This window comes from Nannobrachium achirus (genome assembly GCF_963921795.1).
Source record: "Nannobrachium achirus genome assembly, chromosome: 12".
NCBI lineage: Eukaryota > Metazoa > Chordata > Actinopteri > Myctophiformes > Myctophidae > Nannobrachium > Nannobrachium achirus.
This window is the reverse complement of record NC_137832.1, coordinates 28608418-28629942: the sequence shown is the minus strand read 5'-3', so window position 1 is coordinate 28629942 and position 21525 is coordinate 28608418. Positions and strand designations below refer to the sequence as shown.

At 41.2% G+C, this 21525-nt stretch overlaps 1 protein-coding gene across 1 annotated transcript; it reads right to left on the bottom strand.

Moving 5' to 3' along the window:
• Positions 1–348: 348 nt before the first annotated feature.
• On the bottom strand, positions 349–21243 carry ppp2r2aa (protein phosphatase 2, regulatory subunit B, alpha a). The gene is made up of 10 exons (XM_080738863.1): positions 20938–21243; positions 20133–20210; positions 18417–18514; positions 17548–17713; positions 16088–16200; positions 9789–9966; positions 9257–9421; positions 8679–8848; positions 7268–7359; positions 349–5085 (listed from the first exon to the last, which is right to left on the bottom strand). The coding sequence occupies exons 1-10, from the start codon at positions 20942–20944 to the stop codon at positions 4806–4808; spliced, it is 1347 nt and encodes a 448-aa protein (XP_080594989.1). The 5' UTR covers positions 20945–21243; the 3' UTR covers positions 349–4805.
• Between the last annotated feature and the right edge of the window lie 282 nt (positions 21244–21525).

Below are 21525 nucleotides of genomic sequence, written 5' to 3'. Positions count from 1 at the left end.
TGGCACAAACAATCTCTCTTTTCTTTTTATCTGTGTCCATCTCTTCGGCCCCACCCAAATCTATATCTGTTGTAGTAATAATATATCATAGAATTGGCTATAAGGATAATGATGTTTCAAAGTGGAAGAATAGTGCGAAGGGAAGTTTTGATGCGTCTTTAGGGATCTTATAACAGAAAGGGTACTCAACTCTCAGCATTATCGGTCATCCCTGCAGGGGATTGTAAAATGCTTAAATATTAAACTTATTACATTTTCTTAAGAACACAAATAATGACTCAGGTTTTCTTTTTTTTATTCAGATTCCATGTTTGAAATTCTGTATTACTTTTGATCTAAATTGTTCTTTATTCCATTTGACAAAGACAAACAGAGCTATACAAGTGAACCTTTTGTATTGATTTCTTTTTTGCAACAGATCACCAAAAATCTCCTACAATCTTTATTCAAGAGCCCCTTGAAAGAAATAAAAACATACAAATTAATGAAATTCACAAAAATAAAAGTGCATTTTGTTTCGACTCCTGTGATACATTATACATGTATGCAGCGCTGCCGTCTTGGAAAAACCTCATAACTCCACTTTTGGTGTTCTTTTTTCTTTATTTGAATTGAAGGTTTACATGGTCCTTTATAGGTAGAGCAAGTTTCAAGACCCCAGGGCCCATGAATCCCATTCACGACCCATTGAAAACGTTTTCAGAACTGTAAGTTTGACTATCTGAAAATAAGGCTGTTTTTTTCCTGAATTCCTAAAAAGTTGATGTGTTGAAGAGACAGCAGCGGTTAAATTCCCCTGAGCAGTCTCCTGTCTGGCATGCCAGTAAATTCAAGAAACATACTTGATTATCTGTTTTGTTTTTTTCCTCAAATGCTATGACAAAGGCAATAGGGTTCTATTGAATTACATTTTTTGTGGTCTTGCACCATAGCCTTGCACAATATCTATGAAGATGTTTGGGGAAAGTGGTAGAAAGTATGATATAGAGAACACCCCTATTTAATCTGTTGATTGGGATGTACAGTATGTAGTTTGAAACACGTTCAGTTTTTGAATTCTCCTGTAAAAGCAGTCCTATTTGGGTCAACTCAACTGTAGAACCCTTTGAACAGTAACATGACTTGATTTAAATTGGCATTTAAGATAAGAAAAAATAAAGACATTTAATCAGTGAATATCACTAGATTGGACTAAGCTGATAACCGACCTCATTAAAATGAATAGATCAATTGGTGGCTGATCATTAGACAAAACACTTCTGAATGGCAGGTAGAATCATTCTGATGCAATGTATGTGATGTGACAATGGAATGGGAAACGGATACGGCGTAGGGCAGATTTATGTGCAAATGACATGAGGCTAATAACTTTACTGACCCTCATGTTTTCACACCTGTGAGCAAAGAAAAAAGCCATCATTTTGCAGAAAAATAATACAAAAAATGGGTTTGCAAAGTGTCTCATGACACACACACATTACCCAGAGCCCTGAGGAAATGACACTCACAACATTAGCATAAAACCACATAATATAGCATCCATAAGCACTGGTGGTTAATGGTGGCATTGCTAGTGAGTGGGAATCAATTCTCTAGGAGTGAAACACATTAACCCAATATAAATATGATCCAGTGGGAAAAGACAGACAAAAAAAAAAACTTTCATACCCTGATTCAATGGCTATTTTGTCTTCCAAGTGTTCTACAAAAGGAAAATACTTGTGCTATAATCTACCCGCTTGCTCCAGAAAACTGGCAGCATGTGAATGGACCACAGGGGGATCTGGAAACAGCAGTGTTGCTGTGTTATGACTAATTTATATACTTTGTATGACCGTGTCACTTGACAGAAAAAACTGATTCAGAGTGACATGGTCAAACAGCGAAATATAAATTAGGCTTTACTCTCCCCTCTGTTAGCTAGCACCAACGATAGATTCAACATAATCTGTAAATGTGCTTCACAAGTTCTTTTTGTGACCCCCTCACATAAGAACAAGCCCAGACATGATACAATAATCAGTAACTTCTGTCTAGTCAAATAACTTGACTAGCTTTAGACTGAGCTAGATTTAATTGCTTGACATGATAAAATGCCATTCCCAGTTAGACCAAAAAGGGGCCTATTTTTGATTAATTCCTTTCACAGCGAGCGAATGATTCACAAACCACCATGGCACACAAAAGGGAACTTCAAAGGATCCGAATTAAGATCGAACCAAATTCCAAAGCTTCCAAATGAGTTCCAAACGAGCTACAGTAAGCCAAATTATAATGGTATAGTGCTTATGACTACAGAGGTACAGACACCTGAAAATACTTTTCTTTGGACAGCCAACAATCGAAACAACCCGACTCCCTTGATTTCACACAAAATGTTCTCTAGCTTTCCTCAAACCACGCAGCGGAATGAACAAACTGCTTCCAAAGACGTGACAAACGATTACCAAATCTGGCAACCCTCCCTCCATCTACAGATCAGTCCAAGACATACAGCTAAAGAAACTACAGTGATCAGACTGTAATCCTATTGCCTTAATTCATACAAAAATAAACCAGCTATAGTGATTCTTTTTTTCTTTTGACAGGTACAATACAAAACATCATAAAAAATAAATCATAAAAAAAGGAAAATAAATCTATATGGTTAAGTGATCAATAAGCATTCACCACTACAAGATTGGTGCAGAAGTGCCAGACTAATGGGGAATAGGCCACACCACGCGACAATGACTTTCTATAGATAGTGACCCCACCTGTAGTCAGGGGGTATTACAAAAAACATGGAATAAATTTGGTACCAAGAAATGTATTCATCAATAAGTTTGTAAAGCGAGGAGTGGATCCGAACCGAGTTAGTGTAAAACGTTCACACCCCTCGCTGCTTGTGAGCTTTTGGCTATGCCCCCTTCGGGCCGCACGGCGGTGCCAATAGTCAGGGGGGGTGAAGATTCACGATTCAGTCCCTATCGGGACGTAACTCGGACGGCGTCGAGTCAGCTCAAGCGGACTTCTCAACGCTGTCTAGTAACACATTTCACAAAGGCTGCAATTCAACATGCCTAGGCTGTCTGTGTTCATTCTGTTGCCAACCTCTTGCATCCTGTGATTAGCCTGGCCGATCGTAACCGGAAGGCTCGCAACCGGAACTCTGTCTATGTTGGATTTGTCTCCGTCATCAGCCATGCTGAAGATCCTGGTGCTAATGGTTCCCTCTTGCATGGCGTGATCAGGTGAGGCGTGACAGCTTTTTAAAGTAGGGGGTATCTGCAAACCTAATGGAGGTATAGAAAAAGTTTAATTCTGTCTAAAGTATCATGTGAGAGGTCAAACTATGTTTTTTTTATGATTCTGCACCCATTGCATTGGGTGTTTTGCACCAAAACCAGTTCTTGGGGGAATAAGAGCAGAAGCAATATTGCAGTTGGACTGTGTGAAGATATACATTTCAGGGTGCATATAAATTAAACAGTAGTTTCATTTGTTTATTTAAATTTCTCAAATACAGTTATACTGCTCCACATTGCGCAATGCCTCAGGAGGTAGGGGGAGCTCAGGGAGTCCCTGCTGACATCCACCCCCTCTCCAGACTCATAAAGGGTCCATGTCTCTCCACTGAGGAGCCCATCTTCTCCAGATACCGGTGTCTTTATGCCAAAGAGTGGTTTTGGTGCAAAATAAATTCTTGAAATGGAATTTAGAATCGTGAAAAAACCCTGGTTGGACCTCTCACGTGCAACTTAAGGCAGAATCAAACCTTTGTGAAATGTGTTACTATTACACTTTTACAAACACATTGGTGACGACATTTCTTGGCAAGGAATAGATTCCAGGTTTGACCATTTTTATGATAATATTCCTGACTTTGTAGTAATGTAGCATGGGTGAATAAGAGCTCAAGTCTTAAAAAAAAAAGAAAAGTCAAGGACAGCAGCCTGTCAATCTCACAAAGGACTGAGCTGGAGTTCCTTCAATCTCTGATTTAAGTTTCTTTTGCGGAAGGACACCATGCTTACCAGAAATAGCCTACGCTCACACAGTATTAAAATCTAAATATGACATTATTTGCCAGACTCTAGTCTGTCCATGTCAGGGGTATCATTGTACTGTACATTAGGGAATAGGGGGAGGCAAGTGAAATTGGCAACTTGACACATAATTTGGGGCAAATATGGAGTGCTAATAGCGTGCATTTGCAGTGTTCTAGGCCTACACAAAATAATTTTGTGATGGAAAGATGAGAAAAGCAAAACTAATCAAACAAGACACTTGGTAGCTACAACATAGACAAAAAATAACTTGGTAGTTATGACATACAAAATCATGTCATGATGGCACAAAATAACATCGCAGTGATGGTGACAGAGCCAAATAGGTTTACTCAGGAAACAATTCCCTTTGGTTTGGGATGTAGTGAACAAGAGTTAAAATATGGTAGCAGGGGTATGGATGGAGTGCTCCTAGTAGAGGAATCCCATTAAGGCTGAATCCCCAGGTCCGGACAAATGACTATGGATTCCGTTTGCACCAATTTGGGTCACACTTTGAACTGCACCAGTGTTGGCCTGCTCTGGCATATTGCGTGATAGCAAATGAGTTTGTCATTGACATATACCCACACCCATCATATACAATTCCAAGAAAAAAAGAAAAGAAAAACAAATCAGATTCTGCAGTCCAGATGTGGGGACTCAGCCTCAAATAGCCATCAAAACAGATAATGTTCTTTAGAGGGGTGGGGGTGGGTGGTGGTTCAGAGCAGTGGGGCTTAAGCAGAAACTGGGATCTGACTGGTTCATCAAATGCTAGTTCAGTTTGTCCTGGAATATATACAAGTTGTTGGTGGTGGCCACAGCAATGATGTTGTCCAGAGGGTGCCAGGCGGTGTGGAGGATCTTCTTGTTAAAGTCCAGGCTGTCCACACTGATTTCATCCTTCTTGCGCTTCCCTCCTGTGCACACTTTGCGAGGTTTCAGGACGGACCGCGGCTTGCTGTTCTCCCGCGATGCCTCCAGGGTCATGTCCTGCCGGTAGCCTCGGTCGAACATCCTGAAGAAGTTGTTGTAGGAGCCGGTCATCACCACACTGCAAAGGAATGAAGACAGGGAGAATAAAAGGGTGAGGCAGACGCATAAGCAGTGAATAGCATCAGTCTTAAGCACTTCGTCATATAACAAATAGCAATAATAGACGATCTACTAGCTCACAACATGTCCCATCGTCTGGCCAACATTGGCACAGGGGAGGGTGATCACTGGCACCCTGGCATAAATCTGAGAGGATTTTTCTTTTAACTCATTTGTAGCCGATCCCGCGAATACTCGTTGAAATATTAAAAGGTTCCTAGAGTGCCGATCCCGCGATGTCGCAGGCTATTTACTGTATATACAGTAAAGCTGGCAAGGGCTACGTACCGTCCGTTGAAAAGTGCTGGCACGGGTGGACTCGCCGATTCATCATCATCGCGCATCCACGTGCACACAATAGTGCATCCATAACATGGAAGCCAACGGTCTTTCTCATCTTTAATGTCCATTTTCTCCAAAAAACACTTTTGATGCCAAGGATGGCATTGGATTCTCACTAAAATAGCAAAAGTATAAAGGGATCATCTTCCACCCCTGTTTACATTTCGACCACAAGTACTTCCGGGTGAATCTCTGTCAACTAGGAATTTGTTTAGCTAGCTCGATCTACTTCCGGCCTTCAAAATAAGAGACTGGCCACGGACGGAGCAGGCAGCCAGCACGCTGGACATTAACCCTTTCATTTCTGGAGCAGCAAATGGGTTAAGATGATATAAAATATATATATATATTTAAAAAAAGAAAAAATGAAAAAATGTAGACAGTTAAATGAAGTCCCCTCACATCTGTATGCAAATTACATCCTGTACATAATTCTAACTTCATTCAAACACTTACTGGGGAAGGAGTCTGGGAGATAGATGTGGTTATTGAGTCTAATGATCATTACATCCTGAACATACTTATTGTCTATGGACTTTCAAACTCCATTAGAAATCCTTTTTGGTGTGTCGTCATATTTAAAACCAGTAAGACTCCCTAATCGGGAGAGAAGCGACCGTAGGTCACTTATCTCCACAAATAGGGCAAAAATGTGTTTTTCCAAAATCTTCCTGATCCATGTTGATGACATGAGTGTAGACATACTGTGTAGTGATCTTCGTGATTTTAGGGCAAAATCTGTAGGAGCAGTGTCCAAAAATGTGTTTTTAAAAATCGGCCTGAAGGTGGCGCTAGAAGAGGGCCATGTGAGAAATGAGGGGTGGGGTCTCCGCGTTGCCTTGGCGGACGAATAGGTACCGGCCCCGGCTCTCCCGGACGCTCCTAGGCCGAGTTACGGCATTTTATGTGAGCTGCAGTGGAGGGGGTCCTCCACTGGGGGCGTCACCACTTTTGCATCCGTTCTGGAGCAGCAGGAGTGGGTGGTCCCCAGGAATTCCCCGTGAGCAGCCCCGTTGGGGTGGTCATTTGGTCATTTTTGCACATTTGGTAATTTTTTACACCTGGGGGTCCCCCAGGGACCTGGGGGTCCCTGAAGCTCCGGGGGTCCTTGGAGGTTGTAGTTTGGCAGGTAAGGAGTGTGTGGGCAAAATGTGGCATGGATGGGGGCAACGGTTGTGGAGATATGAGCAGGGCAAAAGTGTGACGTGTGACGTGTGCCTCACGGACGGACATTCTTTTACACCTGGGGGTCCCCCAGGGACCTGGGGGTCCCTGGAGCTCCGGGGGTCCTTGGAGGTTGTAGTTTGGCAGGTAAGGAGTGTGTGTGCAAAATTTGGCATGGATGGGGGCAACGGTTGTGGAGATATGAGCAGGGCAAAAGTGTGACTGACTCACAGACAGACAGACGGACAGCCGGTGGAGGTTTTGGTAGTAAATGCGACCTACGGTCGCAATTAATATTGACATTTCACACTCACTGACTATCAAGAAAATAAAAACACGGCTCAACAAAAAGGTTGTTGACCCCTGGCATAAAGCAAGGACAGCCATATGCTCTGTATGGAGCAGATACAGACAGTGATTCTAAAGGCCTGTAGCTGCTGGTTTTAAAGCATGTTAGGCGAACAACCTAGAAAATGTATGTCTATTGGATACTGATGGCAGAAGACGAAGTAAAGAGAACAAAATTAAGACCAAAGATAGTTGTGACAACTGCTTATTTGGTTACTTTGTCTTAACAATCACAGCTTTAATTCCTGGTTGTACACCAAACACAAAGGAAAATAAGAGGTTATCACCTGTCGTTCCCGTTCCAACAGCACTCAAACTTGTCAAAGATGCAGTCGTTTTCATAGAGTGAGCACAACTTACTCCTGAGATATTCATGCACCTGTTAGAAGAAAGCCATTGAGTGATACAATCGAAAGGCATACTATGATGAAAATGTCAAATAATTCTGTACACAATGAATTGATGACCATTATTCATTCACATTCATGTCAGGCAAGCTCAACAACAGAAATTATTAATTATTAATTTCAGAAAAAAGCGTAATAATTCAAATTGTCCACCAGATGGAGTGGTATAGTTAGAGGATATCCTGGTTACATTAATTGTCAAACCATATTGAACATAAATGCACAGGTTCACATTCCAGGCCCTACAGAAGAATATGGTGTTTTTCATTTCAATTAAGCCCCAACTGCAATTTCTCTTTTGCAACTGTCCCATTTGACTTGGCCTGTTGGTGAGTTGAAAGCTTCTATCCTGGACATAATTTATTGCCCAGGCTTCCAGAGTTATTCCCGATGTCTTTGGGTACCAGGCCAGAGTTTCCCGAGCAATTAGATTTGATTAAAAACAATCCAAAATCGGATATGCATTTTTTGGGGGAGGGACAACCATAGACTGTAGAAAAATATGGACGGCGCGACACCATTGCTTTCTATGCAGCGTAAATGAGGTTTTCTTGTCCCTTGTATGGGTAACGCCATCATTGTTTGAAAGGTACCCCAGGAATCATAAGGAATGCTATTGGCTGCCAACGGTCACGTGGAATCGCAGGGATACATGGGAGAATGTGGTCAGAGCCTCCCGAAATACAGCACACGAAGAAGAACACAGCCGGCTGGTATCAGCTCCTCCCCCCCTCCCCCCCCACAAATCTATCATCAAGTTTAACCATATTTGCTCAAAACGCATATCATGGTGATTGAAATGGAGTTTTTCACTAGCGACAGGAACCATAAAGTATTTATGACAACGTTTATTAAGGTTAGAAAATCAAAGCGTAAGACGAATAGGGTCCAATGTAGACAAATTCTTTTTGGTACCTCGCGGGGGGAAAACAGCGCAACTAGCGGCCAATCATAGGAACTTTGACTTCCGTGTTAGCTCCAGATAAAATCCTGGCAACGACACGCCTGGGGACAACACGTTTCTCTCTGGCCACTTTCTGCTTTATCCTTGTCACGCAGCAATGCTAGCATGGACTAAAATGGGGTCTTTTGTATTCACGAACACACACGCGCGCCCACGTTGATTTGTTAACACATGATAATGGACGAAAGTAATACTTAAAATAATAATAAATATCCAAATATTAAGATAAACACCTCCCTTCGGGAGCTGTAGTGTGGACCATGTAAAGAACAGTGAATTTCAGCTTGCAGCACCAGAATCTTCATTTCACTTATGCAGCATACAGACCTGATACGTCTCTACTGGCCGAGTCTCCATGTTGAGATCCCAGATTTTGACAGACAAGTAGTCACGGGTCATCATGTAACGTCCACTGTGGCTGAACTTCACATCCGAGATGGAGGAGATTATTTCAGAGAAGAAGGAGCGGTTGTTTGGATCCTCTGGCTCCTCGAACACTGATAAAAGATGGGCATGGCTGTCAGTTTAACACACAATGGACAGTCTTAAAATAATTGGACGGAATTGTCCAGTACCCTTTCATCTGTCAGCTGGGGAAGAAAAGGCAGTACTCAAACAAAAGAAAGGAGGTACTAATAGGTAGTAACTATTATAGCTCAAAGCCATAATCAGGCAAAACTCTCCATTAAGATCATGTGATAAATGGATGGATCCCCAGAGGTCAGTCCTTACTGGAACGTATTAGCTAGCCTTGACACAGCTATCCAATTAACATTGTATTCAGAATCTAGAACAGTTAAAGGAGCCGTTAGCATATTTAAAGAGACATTAGCAATTTTAATGTGCCCATAAAAAAAACACTTTGTAACAGAAGGAATGCTGCATCTGCTTTCATTTTAGCTTACTTTTGGAGTGCTGATCACACAGTGCTGATGCCCTCATGTCACACAGCCGGATTGTTCCTTTGCTGCTGCTGTAGACGAAAGTGTTGCACTGGTTGGGGTGGAATTCCGCTGCTGTGATGACTTCAGTCAACTCCTCCATGTTGGCTGGCTTTATGTCAACAATGTCTGAGAAAAGGTTTGCAGGTTAAGGGACTAAACTTGTTTCCAACAAATGAAATACAAGTGGAACCTAGGTAGTTGCTTTCAGCCACGCCCAAGACCCCAAATAAAAACATTAAATTGGTAATAGGGGTTAACCGATTAAGACCTGAGGCCGATTCTAAAAATGCCTTCTAAATCAATAGCTCTCACACTTTCAAGATTGTTCAAGAATAGCAGATGTAGAAACTCGCAACGTAGTTCACACAAAGTGACACGCTGTGAGCTTGTACATCTGTTATTTTTGAATGACCAACTCAAAAATCAAAGAATTACAGATGCTTTCCCGGATTTTCACATTGAACCAGAAGTCTGTACAAGGGAAAAAGGATACTAAAGCTGCGATCAGTGATCTCCAAGTGCCAGAGGTTTATACGCAGGTCATCTGCGGACAGGTAGGTCTCACAATCACTATTGACAGAGATCGAGTTGATATGGTAGGTGTGAGCATTAGCAAACACCCGCCTGGGACTGGCCTCCACCATCAAGTCCATGGGCCGAAACACTGGTACCTGAAGCCAAAAGGGACAGAGTTGCAACATTTAATCCTCAAGGCTTTAGAAAGAGTCTTTAAAAAAGGCAAAAGATTCATCTTACTTAAACATAAATAAATAGACCTCACCTCACATACAGTGCAAGGCATAAAGACTACTAGACAGTAATAACACACACAAAGTTGATTCTGACAACATATAACATTAAAAACACTTTCTGCATTTCTTTATTTTTTTTTTAGAAACTTTCTGCATATTGTACCATTTGAAGATCTGGATCTGTGGATTCAGTCCCATTTCAAATAGCAGAATCAACAAGAAGTTGAAAATTGTATTGATTGAAATGAATAATGCAGAACCCGGTTTTGTAGTGTTATACATGAGCAGAATTTGATTTGTTTGCATTCATTCATGAGGATGATAAGCGACCGTTTTAATTTGTTTATTTTAACAGTATAGTGCTTTATACTTGCACAAGAGGTGACTGTAAGCACGAGATATTGCAACATTACCAGTAATCCAATGTATTTTCTCTCACCCCTCTCCCTACAAACGGAGCTTTAACTTACATCTTAGGACAAGCAATCTTCTTCATGCAACACATTATGTAAGTTTCACCTTTCTCAGAGGCTATATTGTCAACATTGCACTGAAGCATTTGGTCACTGAACAGTTTTGGCAACAGGTATGTACTTGGAGCCTGTCGCACGCTCGCTCTCTTGTTGAGACTAATGCTCTCTTGTACACAATGACCGTTCAAGTGTTCTCTCAATCAATGTTCTGTTTCTCTTCGTCCACGTCATCATGACGCTATCCCAGTCATTATTTTTCAAGCGTTTTCACTTCAGGGACATTTTTTTTCTGCCAGTACATTCCCGTAAAAATTATTAGGAAGCTTGCCGTAAAATGTCAAACTTCCGCCACACAAGATCAGTGCACGTTTTCACATGAGATTCATTTCTAAATGTCTACTATACTTCCTGCACTTCCTGGCTATGTGAAAATATAGATATATTTGTCTGTGTAATGTATTTCTTCACGTTTTGTAATGAGCCTCTGTGCCTACAGTCTGTATTGTCCCTGTAGCCGTCTTCAACACTGGCACAGAAGTCCGAAAATAAACTACTACTGTGGCACTTATCTCATCCATGTATCATTGCAAATAAATACAATTACAGACCGCATCACAATTATTAATATTTTGAACTGCATCGAAAAACAGACACACGCACTGCGAGTCTGGATTGTACTCCATCATTCCATTCTCTCAGGTCTGTGCTCTGCGTCAACGCTCCTAAATAGAACAGAGCTCTGAAACACACCTCAACATGTTTTGCGCGTCTGACGCTTGCAGTGGGTCAGGACCTTTAGTGAGTTGCGCTGTCCGCTCTCCCGGACAATAACACAAATTATTATTATACCTATTGGATTGAATACTAAAAGAGGTACCATTATACTGTACCTCTTGAGCCTAGAGGTACAGTTAGACTGGTGCCCTTTGGGCACTGGCTTACTCGGGGACCACAACAAAAACACACGTGATTCCTAAACCCACCAGGCTTGAGTTAAGACCCGCCTCGCGGAAACGCGAGGACTTCCAGGAGTGGCTGAAATCCCTTCCTGACACATAGAGGGTGGATAAAGTCAGAGGCATGAAGACTTGTACTTGAGAAAAGCCTGCATTTGCACAATGCACAGCTATTAATTTCTCACTACAGTGCTCAAAATAAACTGTGCTATTAAAAAAAACTTGAAACTGACTTAATTGTACTGTGCTTATTTAATAAAGGGAAAACTTTGTAACTTTGCTAAAGAGAAAAACGTACTGAGAAAGCTATTCATTTGTCACTACTGTGCTCAAAATAAAAACTCTTACTGATTATCAGTTAAATTGTTATGGTTTGGATATGGCTTTGGGCGTATTATGCTGTGTGTATTATTGTAATGGATCAGTAGGTAGTAGGTACTTTGCACTTGAGCGAGCAGCACTAACGTTCATGGGCACTTTCATACTTATTAAGATTATCGAGAGGAGGTGGGTCTTAAGTCAATCCTGGTGGGTTTAGGAATCACGCCAAAAACACAAGCCGGGAACGATGCAAATTGGGAATGTAAGCCCCACCCGGGTTGTGCGAAACCTGTCGAACAGGTTTTCGAGAGTAGTCACTGTACCTCTTGTTAAGAGTACCCAGTGCTGTACCCATTATCACAGGCACCGGCCTACGAAGAAATAATTCAAGTCGGGACTAAAGCTATCAAAATTGGCCAACAATGACAATCGAATATTCCCTTTAAAACCCACCGGGGATTCGGAGCATCGAATCCATTAATATCCATAAAATATTGTATGCAGTCTATTTATTTCTCTATAGCCTATATACAGTAGACCTACGCAGGTGCTGAGAAATGCAATCTCTTGCTAGATCAAATTAATGATTCATAATTACTTTATTCTATAGACTAATTTTAATTACGCTGTATGGTTTTGATAATTTGATACAAGTCCGGGCTTGTCTGGAGAACAGGAACGTGTCGCACCGACAATGCGCCCATTATGCTGTCATGGAAGTTGGAACAACCATGACATGAAACGGGCAATTATAATGAAACCAATGAAAGGTAGTCTACAAGAGTAGTGTGACATGGAGGGAGTTTTACCGTGGCCGTGGGGGGAAACCGTGAGACTCGATGCCGTGAGACCCCATGCTTTTTACATCGTGTTTTCGGTGGCCAAGTCTCGTAAACAGTCTGCCTTCCCTTCACTACCAAATGAATCGCCCGACGCCCGTTTCAGCTTGAATCGTTATCATTCTGAATCAATTAAAGTTACATTGTGTGATTAAACGTGAGCAAGTCTAGCACTGTATGTGCTGTCTGTCTGCGACTGCAAGTCGGACGGTCAGTGTGAAGCGAAACAGCAGCTGGTTTATTCTTCGCTGTATGACGGTGTCGCTAAACCACCCATTAATCTACAAGCCCAAACGTATTGGATCAGCGACGCATTGTGGATTTGTAGATCAGCTCACTTTTGCAGCGGCGAGTGAAGACTACTGCCTCGCGAGACCAGGCGCCTTTTAACGTTACATGCGCCCAGAATCTCACGTGAACTGCGGTCGATTTCTTTTTTATAAACATTTTTTTAATCGAAGCTTAATTTTTTACAGTCGAATATTCTTTTATTGTTAACATTCGATAGAATATTCAATTATAGAATATTCCTTGACAGTCCTAGTCGGTCCCAATGCAAGTTGGGAATGCATGTCACATACATTTATGCAATACTAGTACTTGTTTGTACAAATACCAGGTTGTAGCTGTTCTCAGCAGTACCCAGTGTGGTACTACTGTTAGAGAAGCACTCATGCTGCCCAGGATGTCTCCCACTCTGCAGTCTTGATTCTTCTAGACTTTTCAGCAGCATTTGACAGTGAACCACCAGCTGTTCCTGGACACCCTTGTCCAACATAGGCATCGTTGGGGTGGCACTAAAGTGGTTCTCCTCCTACCTAACTGACCGGACCTAATAATAATAATAACAATAATAATATCTAGAATTTATATAGCGATTTTCCATGTACCCAAAGACGCTTTACATGGGGACATAAACCAGGTCTATTGGCCCATAAGTCCGAAGGTTCATTAGTCCGAATTTAGTTAGGGTTACTGAGGTTAGGTTTGGGGTTAGAGTTAGGCATAGTATTTAGGGTTGCCCGATCCCGATCACGTGATCGGATCGGCCACCGATATGGCCGGTTTTATAAGATCGGAGATCGGGGGAAAAAAAATCGAATTTTTTTTTTTTTCCAATTTTTTTTTTCTGGGAGTACTGAAAGTTACAGGTAAGGTGAATGCGATATGAAATGTAAGCTTACCATAATCACAGTAATCCTTAATAATTTTCAATCATATTCAAGGGCTTTTGGAGAAATGAGACAGACAGAGCACTGCAGAGGGAAGGTGATTGTGTCAGACTCTGTGTACAGCTGGCAGCTGATGCCAATAAGTAGTAATTGGCCCCTTGCTAATGGATCAAAGGAAGGCAATTATGTCTCTCTGCACTGTCAACTAGCTCAGTGGTTCTCAACCTGTGGGTCGGGACCCCCAGGGGGGTCCTCAAATTATTTTGGGGGGGTCCCCAGATGATTAACTTAATGTGCAACATTGTTTTCTCTCTCAACAGTAAACAAATCAACATAAAGTTTAAGTGTATAGAGGGTATCTGCACATTTCGAAAGTGAAAAATTAAGGACTTTTTAATACCTCTAAAATGACAAATTAAACATTGGCCAAATTGTCAAATATTAAAGCCAGAAATTGTGAAAATAGCCGATCAATAGAACCGTGTTATACAAAATATACTTCCTCAACTCTTCAGGGTCGGGGGTCCCCAGTTAAAATATGATTATTTTGGGGGTCACGGCCTGAAAAGGTTGAGAACCACTGCATACTTTTAAAGCAGACTGGTTAATTGGTTCTTAACTTATTTTGTTTCAACTTTAAAAATGGCCAATGTTTTACCAGTTTTTATATAGTTTGTTGATTATTTTTGATGCTGTAATGGTCTATTTTATTTTATTTTTTGAGGTATTAAACAGGTTTTAAAAGTCCTTAAATCGTGACTTCACTGCCAAATTTCAAAGGCCACACCAAAGGTCCGCTGCACAATGATTGAGAAACACTGCACTAGTAGGCCTATATCACTATACACTACTCATAAGCTTTGTTTTTAATTTGTTGATTCAGTGCTGCACTAAGTGATAGAATGAATAGAATTTTTTTTTCTTAATGCCTTGCCAAAAGATCGGATCGGGAAAGATCGGGATCGAATCGGAAGCAATAATATTTGATCGGTATCGGATCGGGAGCAAAAAAACCCTGATCGGGGCATCCCTAATAGTATTCTTAACAAATTCGGACTAATGAACCTTCGGACCAATGCCATGGCACCCTCTTGGAAAGGTTTGCTTTCGTCCCCCCGCACCCTCCTAACCGGAGTCCCCCTGAGATCTGTACTAGGCCCCTCCTTTTCTCCCTGTACACTAAATCTCTTGGTCATCTCTGCTCCCAAGCTATCCTATCATTGCCATGCCGATGACACCCAACGGTTTCCATCCTTCTGCCACACAAGTGGTAGAGCTCATTGCAGCATGTCTGGCTGACATCTCTTCACCTCAAGCTGCACCCAGATAAGACAGAGCTTCTCTTCTTCCCAGCAAAGTCCTGCCCCATGCAGGATCTAAACATTTCCATAGACAACGCCTGGTGACTTAAGTCCCAAGTGCTAGAAACCTCTGTGTTGTCCTAGACAGTCAGCTCTCATTCAAGGCACACATTGCATCAGTCACCCGATCCATAACATCAGAAGGATCAGACCTTTCCTCACCCAGGACTCAGCCCAGCTCCTTATCAAGACATGACTCATATCAAAACTCGATTACTGTACTCTCTCCTCACTGACCTCCCGGCATGTGCACTTAAGCCTCTCCAAACTATCCTGAATGCCGCAGCACAATTCGTCTTCAACCAGCCAAAATGTTCATCTCTTCCTCCACTGGATCCCAGTTGTTGCCCGCAGAGTAAATGTTGGTTAGCAAAGCAGCCAAAGGTAAGGCACTCCAATACCTCTAGAGCTTTATCGAACCCTACAACCCCCCCCCCCCCCACACACACACACACACGCACACACACACGCACGCACACACACACACACACACTACACATAGTAATGGCAGCAATGGTAGTAGACTCATTGTTTACCTCCCGCTTCCCATTGCCAAGATGCAACGCAATCTTTCATGGGCAGATGTGACATATGGGGGCAAGCAGTGTTACTGTAATTAGTAATAAAGAAATCGCTGGCTTATTGTGTCAAAAAAAATGTAGCCACTTGTCCGCATGCATGAAATCAATCAATCAATCAATCGCTAAAATGGCTAAAATGTAAGCAGTAAATGAAAAATCTTTAACACTCATCTTTTCTTTTCTCCAATTTCAATCTAAAACATGAACCCTTGTTGTAAAAAAACTAAGTTTTCCTTTAAGCACGGATTTGGATTTCTTTTTTAACTATGGACATCAGGGCTTTTTCTGAAAATTCCAAACATAAAACAGTCACATCCCTAGTTGCCAGCCTACACACCCGTAGTGTTGTGACAGTATGGGGATCTCTGTAACGTCCATCTTCTTCCTTTAGGTTGTAGCCCTCTGGTCTCTTGTCTCGCTCGCTAATTTTCCACAGCTTTATGGTTTTGTCTGCAAACATGGAGACATAAATCACCCGGAAAGATTGTGTTCAGTGACAGGTGACAGTGAATACAAGTGTCATAATGAATTTACTTATTATAATAAACTTTGTTTATAAAGCACCTCTCAAACCAAAGTTACTAAGTGCTTCACATAAAACTGAATAAAAGCAAAATAAAATTCAGCAACTGCATAAAAACAAAAACATGATGACGTGTATAAAATATAAAGTGCAGTGAATAATAAAAACATCAAGTTAAATACCAAATGTTATTTATGGATGGAAAAAGGCCTTTCAATTAAATTAAGTTTTAAGAAGCAATACTAATTTACCCAGTCTGAGCTCCTCAGCCAGGTCTTTTCAGAGCCAAGTGGCTCTGAAGTGTAACATGGTCAATTTATTCATACAAGTGCAATGTGGATTTGGTATGTAAATGATGTGTTACTACCCTCTGTGTACACTTAAGCAGCCAGTGGTCCTCAGAGCTCCTCACAGTGGGCAGCGGAAACTGGCACATTTTTATTTCATTAATATTTCATATTAAATTTAAAAAACATACATTTAGTTTATCACATTTAAGATTTTGCAGCCAAATGACTGTTGGGCACAAAAATACCTGCCAATTAAGTATAAAAAAAACAATGAGGATTTGTATGCCGATTTGTATGCCTGTCACATTTGGCTTTATAGACTGAAATTTTTTTTTTGTCAATGTAAATTTTGGCTGTTTAATGTGTGTTTCCTTAATCTTAGAGGAGTTGTTTAAGCAGAATATTTAATAAAATCATTGCAGCGACATAGAAATAGTTTGTGGTTCATAATGCCCCTGTATTTACAAGTATTAGTACCCAGTTGGGCCTTGAGTTACAAAAGACCCTGGTCTATAGTGTATATAAGGTAGTATATAGTATTGTCATACTTATGTTAACAGTTAAAGTGTATATTGTTCCTTCAGTGTAATACTCCGGGTCAAATTCCTGTCCAAACATACTTGGCAATAAAAATAATTCTGATAGTCTTCACTCAGCAGAACAGCTGCCCAGAATGCTGGCAGACAGGTTTTACAGAAAACTAAGACTAAATGTGCACTGGTGAAGTAGATGCGTTCAAATCTAACAATCAAAAACACCTGCACGGTGTCTTCACTTGCTCAATCCATTTCACCCTCTACCTTAAATGCCACCTCTGTCTCTCATTAGTATTTGCTATACATAGAGCAACATCGTTAAGTTTACATTTGAATAAGAATTTGAAGGTTTTCAGAAACCTTAGGTTAGGTTTAAGAAGGCTTTTCTTTTTTAGAATTGGCCTCAGGTTAAGAGTCTGGATTTTACAGCGTTATGACTCTTACTAACCATTGGTGGACAAGAGGAACTGTGCTGCATTCTTCTGAGGCAACCACCGGATCTTGTTGATTTTCTCCTCAATCTCAAGGCTTTTCAGGTAGTCGAACTCAGGCTCGTGACTCTGGAAGGTGCTGTAAACATTGTACTCTCCACGGCACTGTGGCTGATTTTTACTCTAAACAATGACACACAAAACAACCACAGTGAGTTCCCAAGTCACATCACAGAACTACGAGACTTTAATTTAGATCAAATGATGGTAAAAGTACAAAATCGTGTTAAATACTCATTTATTTATCCCAAGCCACGACATCTTGAAATTGCTTAATATGTTTACACAGCAGCCAGCAACACAAAGTGTTGGCATTTTGTTGAAGTTGTAACATTTTTATATGATGGGTTACATCACTGAACCGGTTATTTGAAGATGTATTTATTCAACGTGTCACACCTAAAATAAACCCACACCCAATAACATATTTAAGGTCCCATGTAATGAGCTAGCTCAAATGAAATCTTTCCGGTACCGAGTCCATCATTTGCTTAACGTTAGAGCCAGACTTGATTTTGATCTGCAATTATGTTTGTGTCCCAATTCTTTTTTTACAACTTCCTAGTATCCCAATTTGGGGCATTGTTGCACTGTTGTTTAATTGTAAAAAAAAAAAAGATCTACAAGCTAATTCATAAAAAATATCAGTCAAAACATTTGTAATCAGTGGTTTGGACTCTCAGAAATCGGGATCAGACACAAACCTGGCATTGGTAGGGCTCTACATAACATAATAGAAACCTGGTATTTTCTCTACATGAAGCAAAGCTTTAGGCGGCCGCCGGCCACAGATTCACATCAACCCTGATGAGTCACAGCAACGTACCTCTGGCTCCTGCTGAAAGATGACAACTCGGCCTCCTTTGTCCCCAGTGGCTAGCAGCTCTCCAGAGTGGTTGAATTCAACAGTAGATATGATGTCAGCTGTCAGAAAGGTATTGCAATTACAGACGATTATTCAAAACACCCCCATCCTAATTTTACCAGATGTGCTGACACATTCTATAGCAAATAATGGGTCTTTAGTATCTCTCAATGCTAATTTTTGCATTTAGTTTCCTGCTACTTCATGTTTATTCATACAAATCATTCAACCACATATATATGCCCAACAGGGATATTTCTGTCCACGGTCATATTTTCAAAAGATTTCTTTCCCCCAGTTTGCACTGCAGTCATTGATTTTGAAAGATGGGACAAAGAGCCCAGCTACCAGAGATGGCAAAGGAACCCATTGACCGTTTACTGGAATTTGGCATGTCAAAGCAGAGCATGGTACAAAGTGATATGTTCAGCAAATTCCAAATATAGCAAATGTGTTCCAATTTTGCCCAATTTATCTGATATAATCTTCTGATAGCATGTTCACAACACATGATATATTATTATCATGTGCAAACTGAAAAATATTGTTAACTAATTGGCCTTTAGTAGGAGGAAAAAAAATGACTTGCCATCTGCAGCTACTGAATCAAGATGAGTATTCTCATCAATCCCACAATACAACAATCAACCCTTTATCACGGCATGGCACAAATCTCTGCTGTATCCTTAAAATAGACAATCACACAACTTGCTCTGCTTCTAATGCTTCACACAAATGGTCCGTACAACTTGACTCCATGCACTTGCATACGAGACAATGAGAGCGAAAGAGTGGAGAATGAAGGATTTTTTTTTTAAGGCAACAAGGAAAACTTGCACAAGCCTTGTGTCGAGTCTTGCGATTAAGCCTTCATATTGCTTTGTGTATTGACACAATAAGGACAGGCTAACAGTTACCCTTGTTCTCAGGCAAAATTTACTGTAAACAACCATGCAGTGTACGTCACAAATAAGAGTCAGTCACATACTATAAACAGATGCATTTCAGAATCTAGTGCATCACTATAATACTCACTGGATAAATAAGGATAAGGGAACTACCACCCCCTCATTAGCAGACATTCTGTACATTTTTCCCCTCGAGTAGGGAAAAGATTTAGCATTAAACTTGATCATGCATGCACCACCATCAAAATGTTACCAAGGGCATACATTTATTTTGAGGAAATATGCCTCAAATTAAAGACCACTGAGATCAAAGCAGTGCATCAAGAACTGCAAGGCAGATTGATTCTCATTTCAGCCACTAGTTGAAACCTGGAATCACACTTACCCCATGTGTTACTGTCAATACAGGACACAGATGCTATGTGTTACACACATGTTACAAACAATGTGATTTGTACTATATAAAGGGGTTAGCTTAACAACTGTGTTGTTTGGGCAAATGATAAGATGCCCTTTGTCTGCAAAAAGTCCAAACCACCAAACTGATTGTGGTGGTTTGATCCCTCCTTCATAATGAGACAGCCAACAGTGTTACAATGTGTTGAGGTGAAATACCTTCGCTACAGTACAAAAGCGCAAAAAACGCCATGTATTTAGTTTTTCACAGAAAGCTATATTATTACCTTCAGGCAAGCTAAGCTAGGATGCGATTCGAACCAAGGCAGGTGCTCCTGCAAGCTATTATTAACCATCGATCACATGGACCTACCTTCAGCGACATCATCATCGATAGCTCCTTTGACTTGGGAGAAGCACCATTGCACATCATTGCTCCCACCACCGGCTCCTGCACAAATCACAAAATAAATACAAATAATCCAAATGATCGAAACTGGTAAAAAAGGCCCCCCTGACCTTTTTACTGTAAATAGTATAATACCATTTATTTTTTATTCAGTTTTTTTTTTAATTATTATTATTATTTTTGCATAGTACTGTTTTATTTGTCGGTCATTTAATGTTGTATGAACTGAGTTCAAAGGGACCCCAATGCAAACAAAAAGCTTTCTTGTAGTCTTTATCCTTTTAGTTGACCTTGTACCAGTTAACTGTACTGTCCTGTACATTTTCCTATGCAAACTTCTAATAAAGTATTCAATCAATCAATCAATTAAACACACACCAACATGATCTGACAACTTTGCACGCGTTAGCTTGCAGCTAGCTCACTTCAGTCATCACTGAGGAGGAAACGGCCACAAATTACTTATTTAACATCACGGACTGATCGTTGATATTAGTGATTACACGATATCTACAGAGTGGTTTTGAATTCGTGGAACAGTGGAGTTCTGGGCAGAGATGTAGAAAGACATCCATCACACCGCAGCATCTTGTTGCAACCAGAAGTATCCTAGCGGGCTAACTAGCGTTAGCATCTGTAGCATAAAACACTGTATGCTCAACAGGGGAAGCTGGTAGTAGTTATTATCCAGAATAATAAACCTTATTCCCCACATCTTAAACAAGGCTTTCCTCAACAATATCCATTATCATTTTGTTTTGTTTTTTACCTGCCATGGTGAGCGAGAGGGTGTTTGTTGCGGGTTTGGGGCCCTGTTGTTCTGGGCTGGTTGTGTTGTGACTGACCGGAGAGAGCAGAGTGGAGGAAGCTAGGAGGCTATGATACGAGGAGGCGTTAGCACCGGAACACCTTACAGCTCCTCTTGCAACACGACTCACGAGGAATGGGTTTAGCTCCAAAACAGCTTGCAAACGAAGAGAAAAGTCAACAGCGAATTCTCCGTATGGCTTTTTCCCCCTGACTTTGAACTTCACAATTTAAGGTTTCTTCCCCTCGCCTTGGCTGGCTGACTGTCTCCCTGCCTCTCCCCTGCGTACACTTTCAAAATGGCGCAACGCGGGAGGCGTTCGGCGACCGCCGGACGCTATTATTGTTTCCGTAGGCGATGCCTTGTAAGGGAGCGCTTGTTTCGAGAGGGGCTATTGCTTAATTGTTTTCGGTGGAGACAACGGAGGCGCGCCGTCTCAAGCTGACATGAGTCACGTGAGACACCGCCAAGTGAGCTAAATCGTCGCCGTGTCAAGCGTTGCGAGGTCCGCTTGAAGTTGAGCCTACTACTCGGCGCCGTCAGAATCTT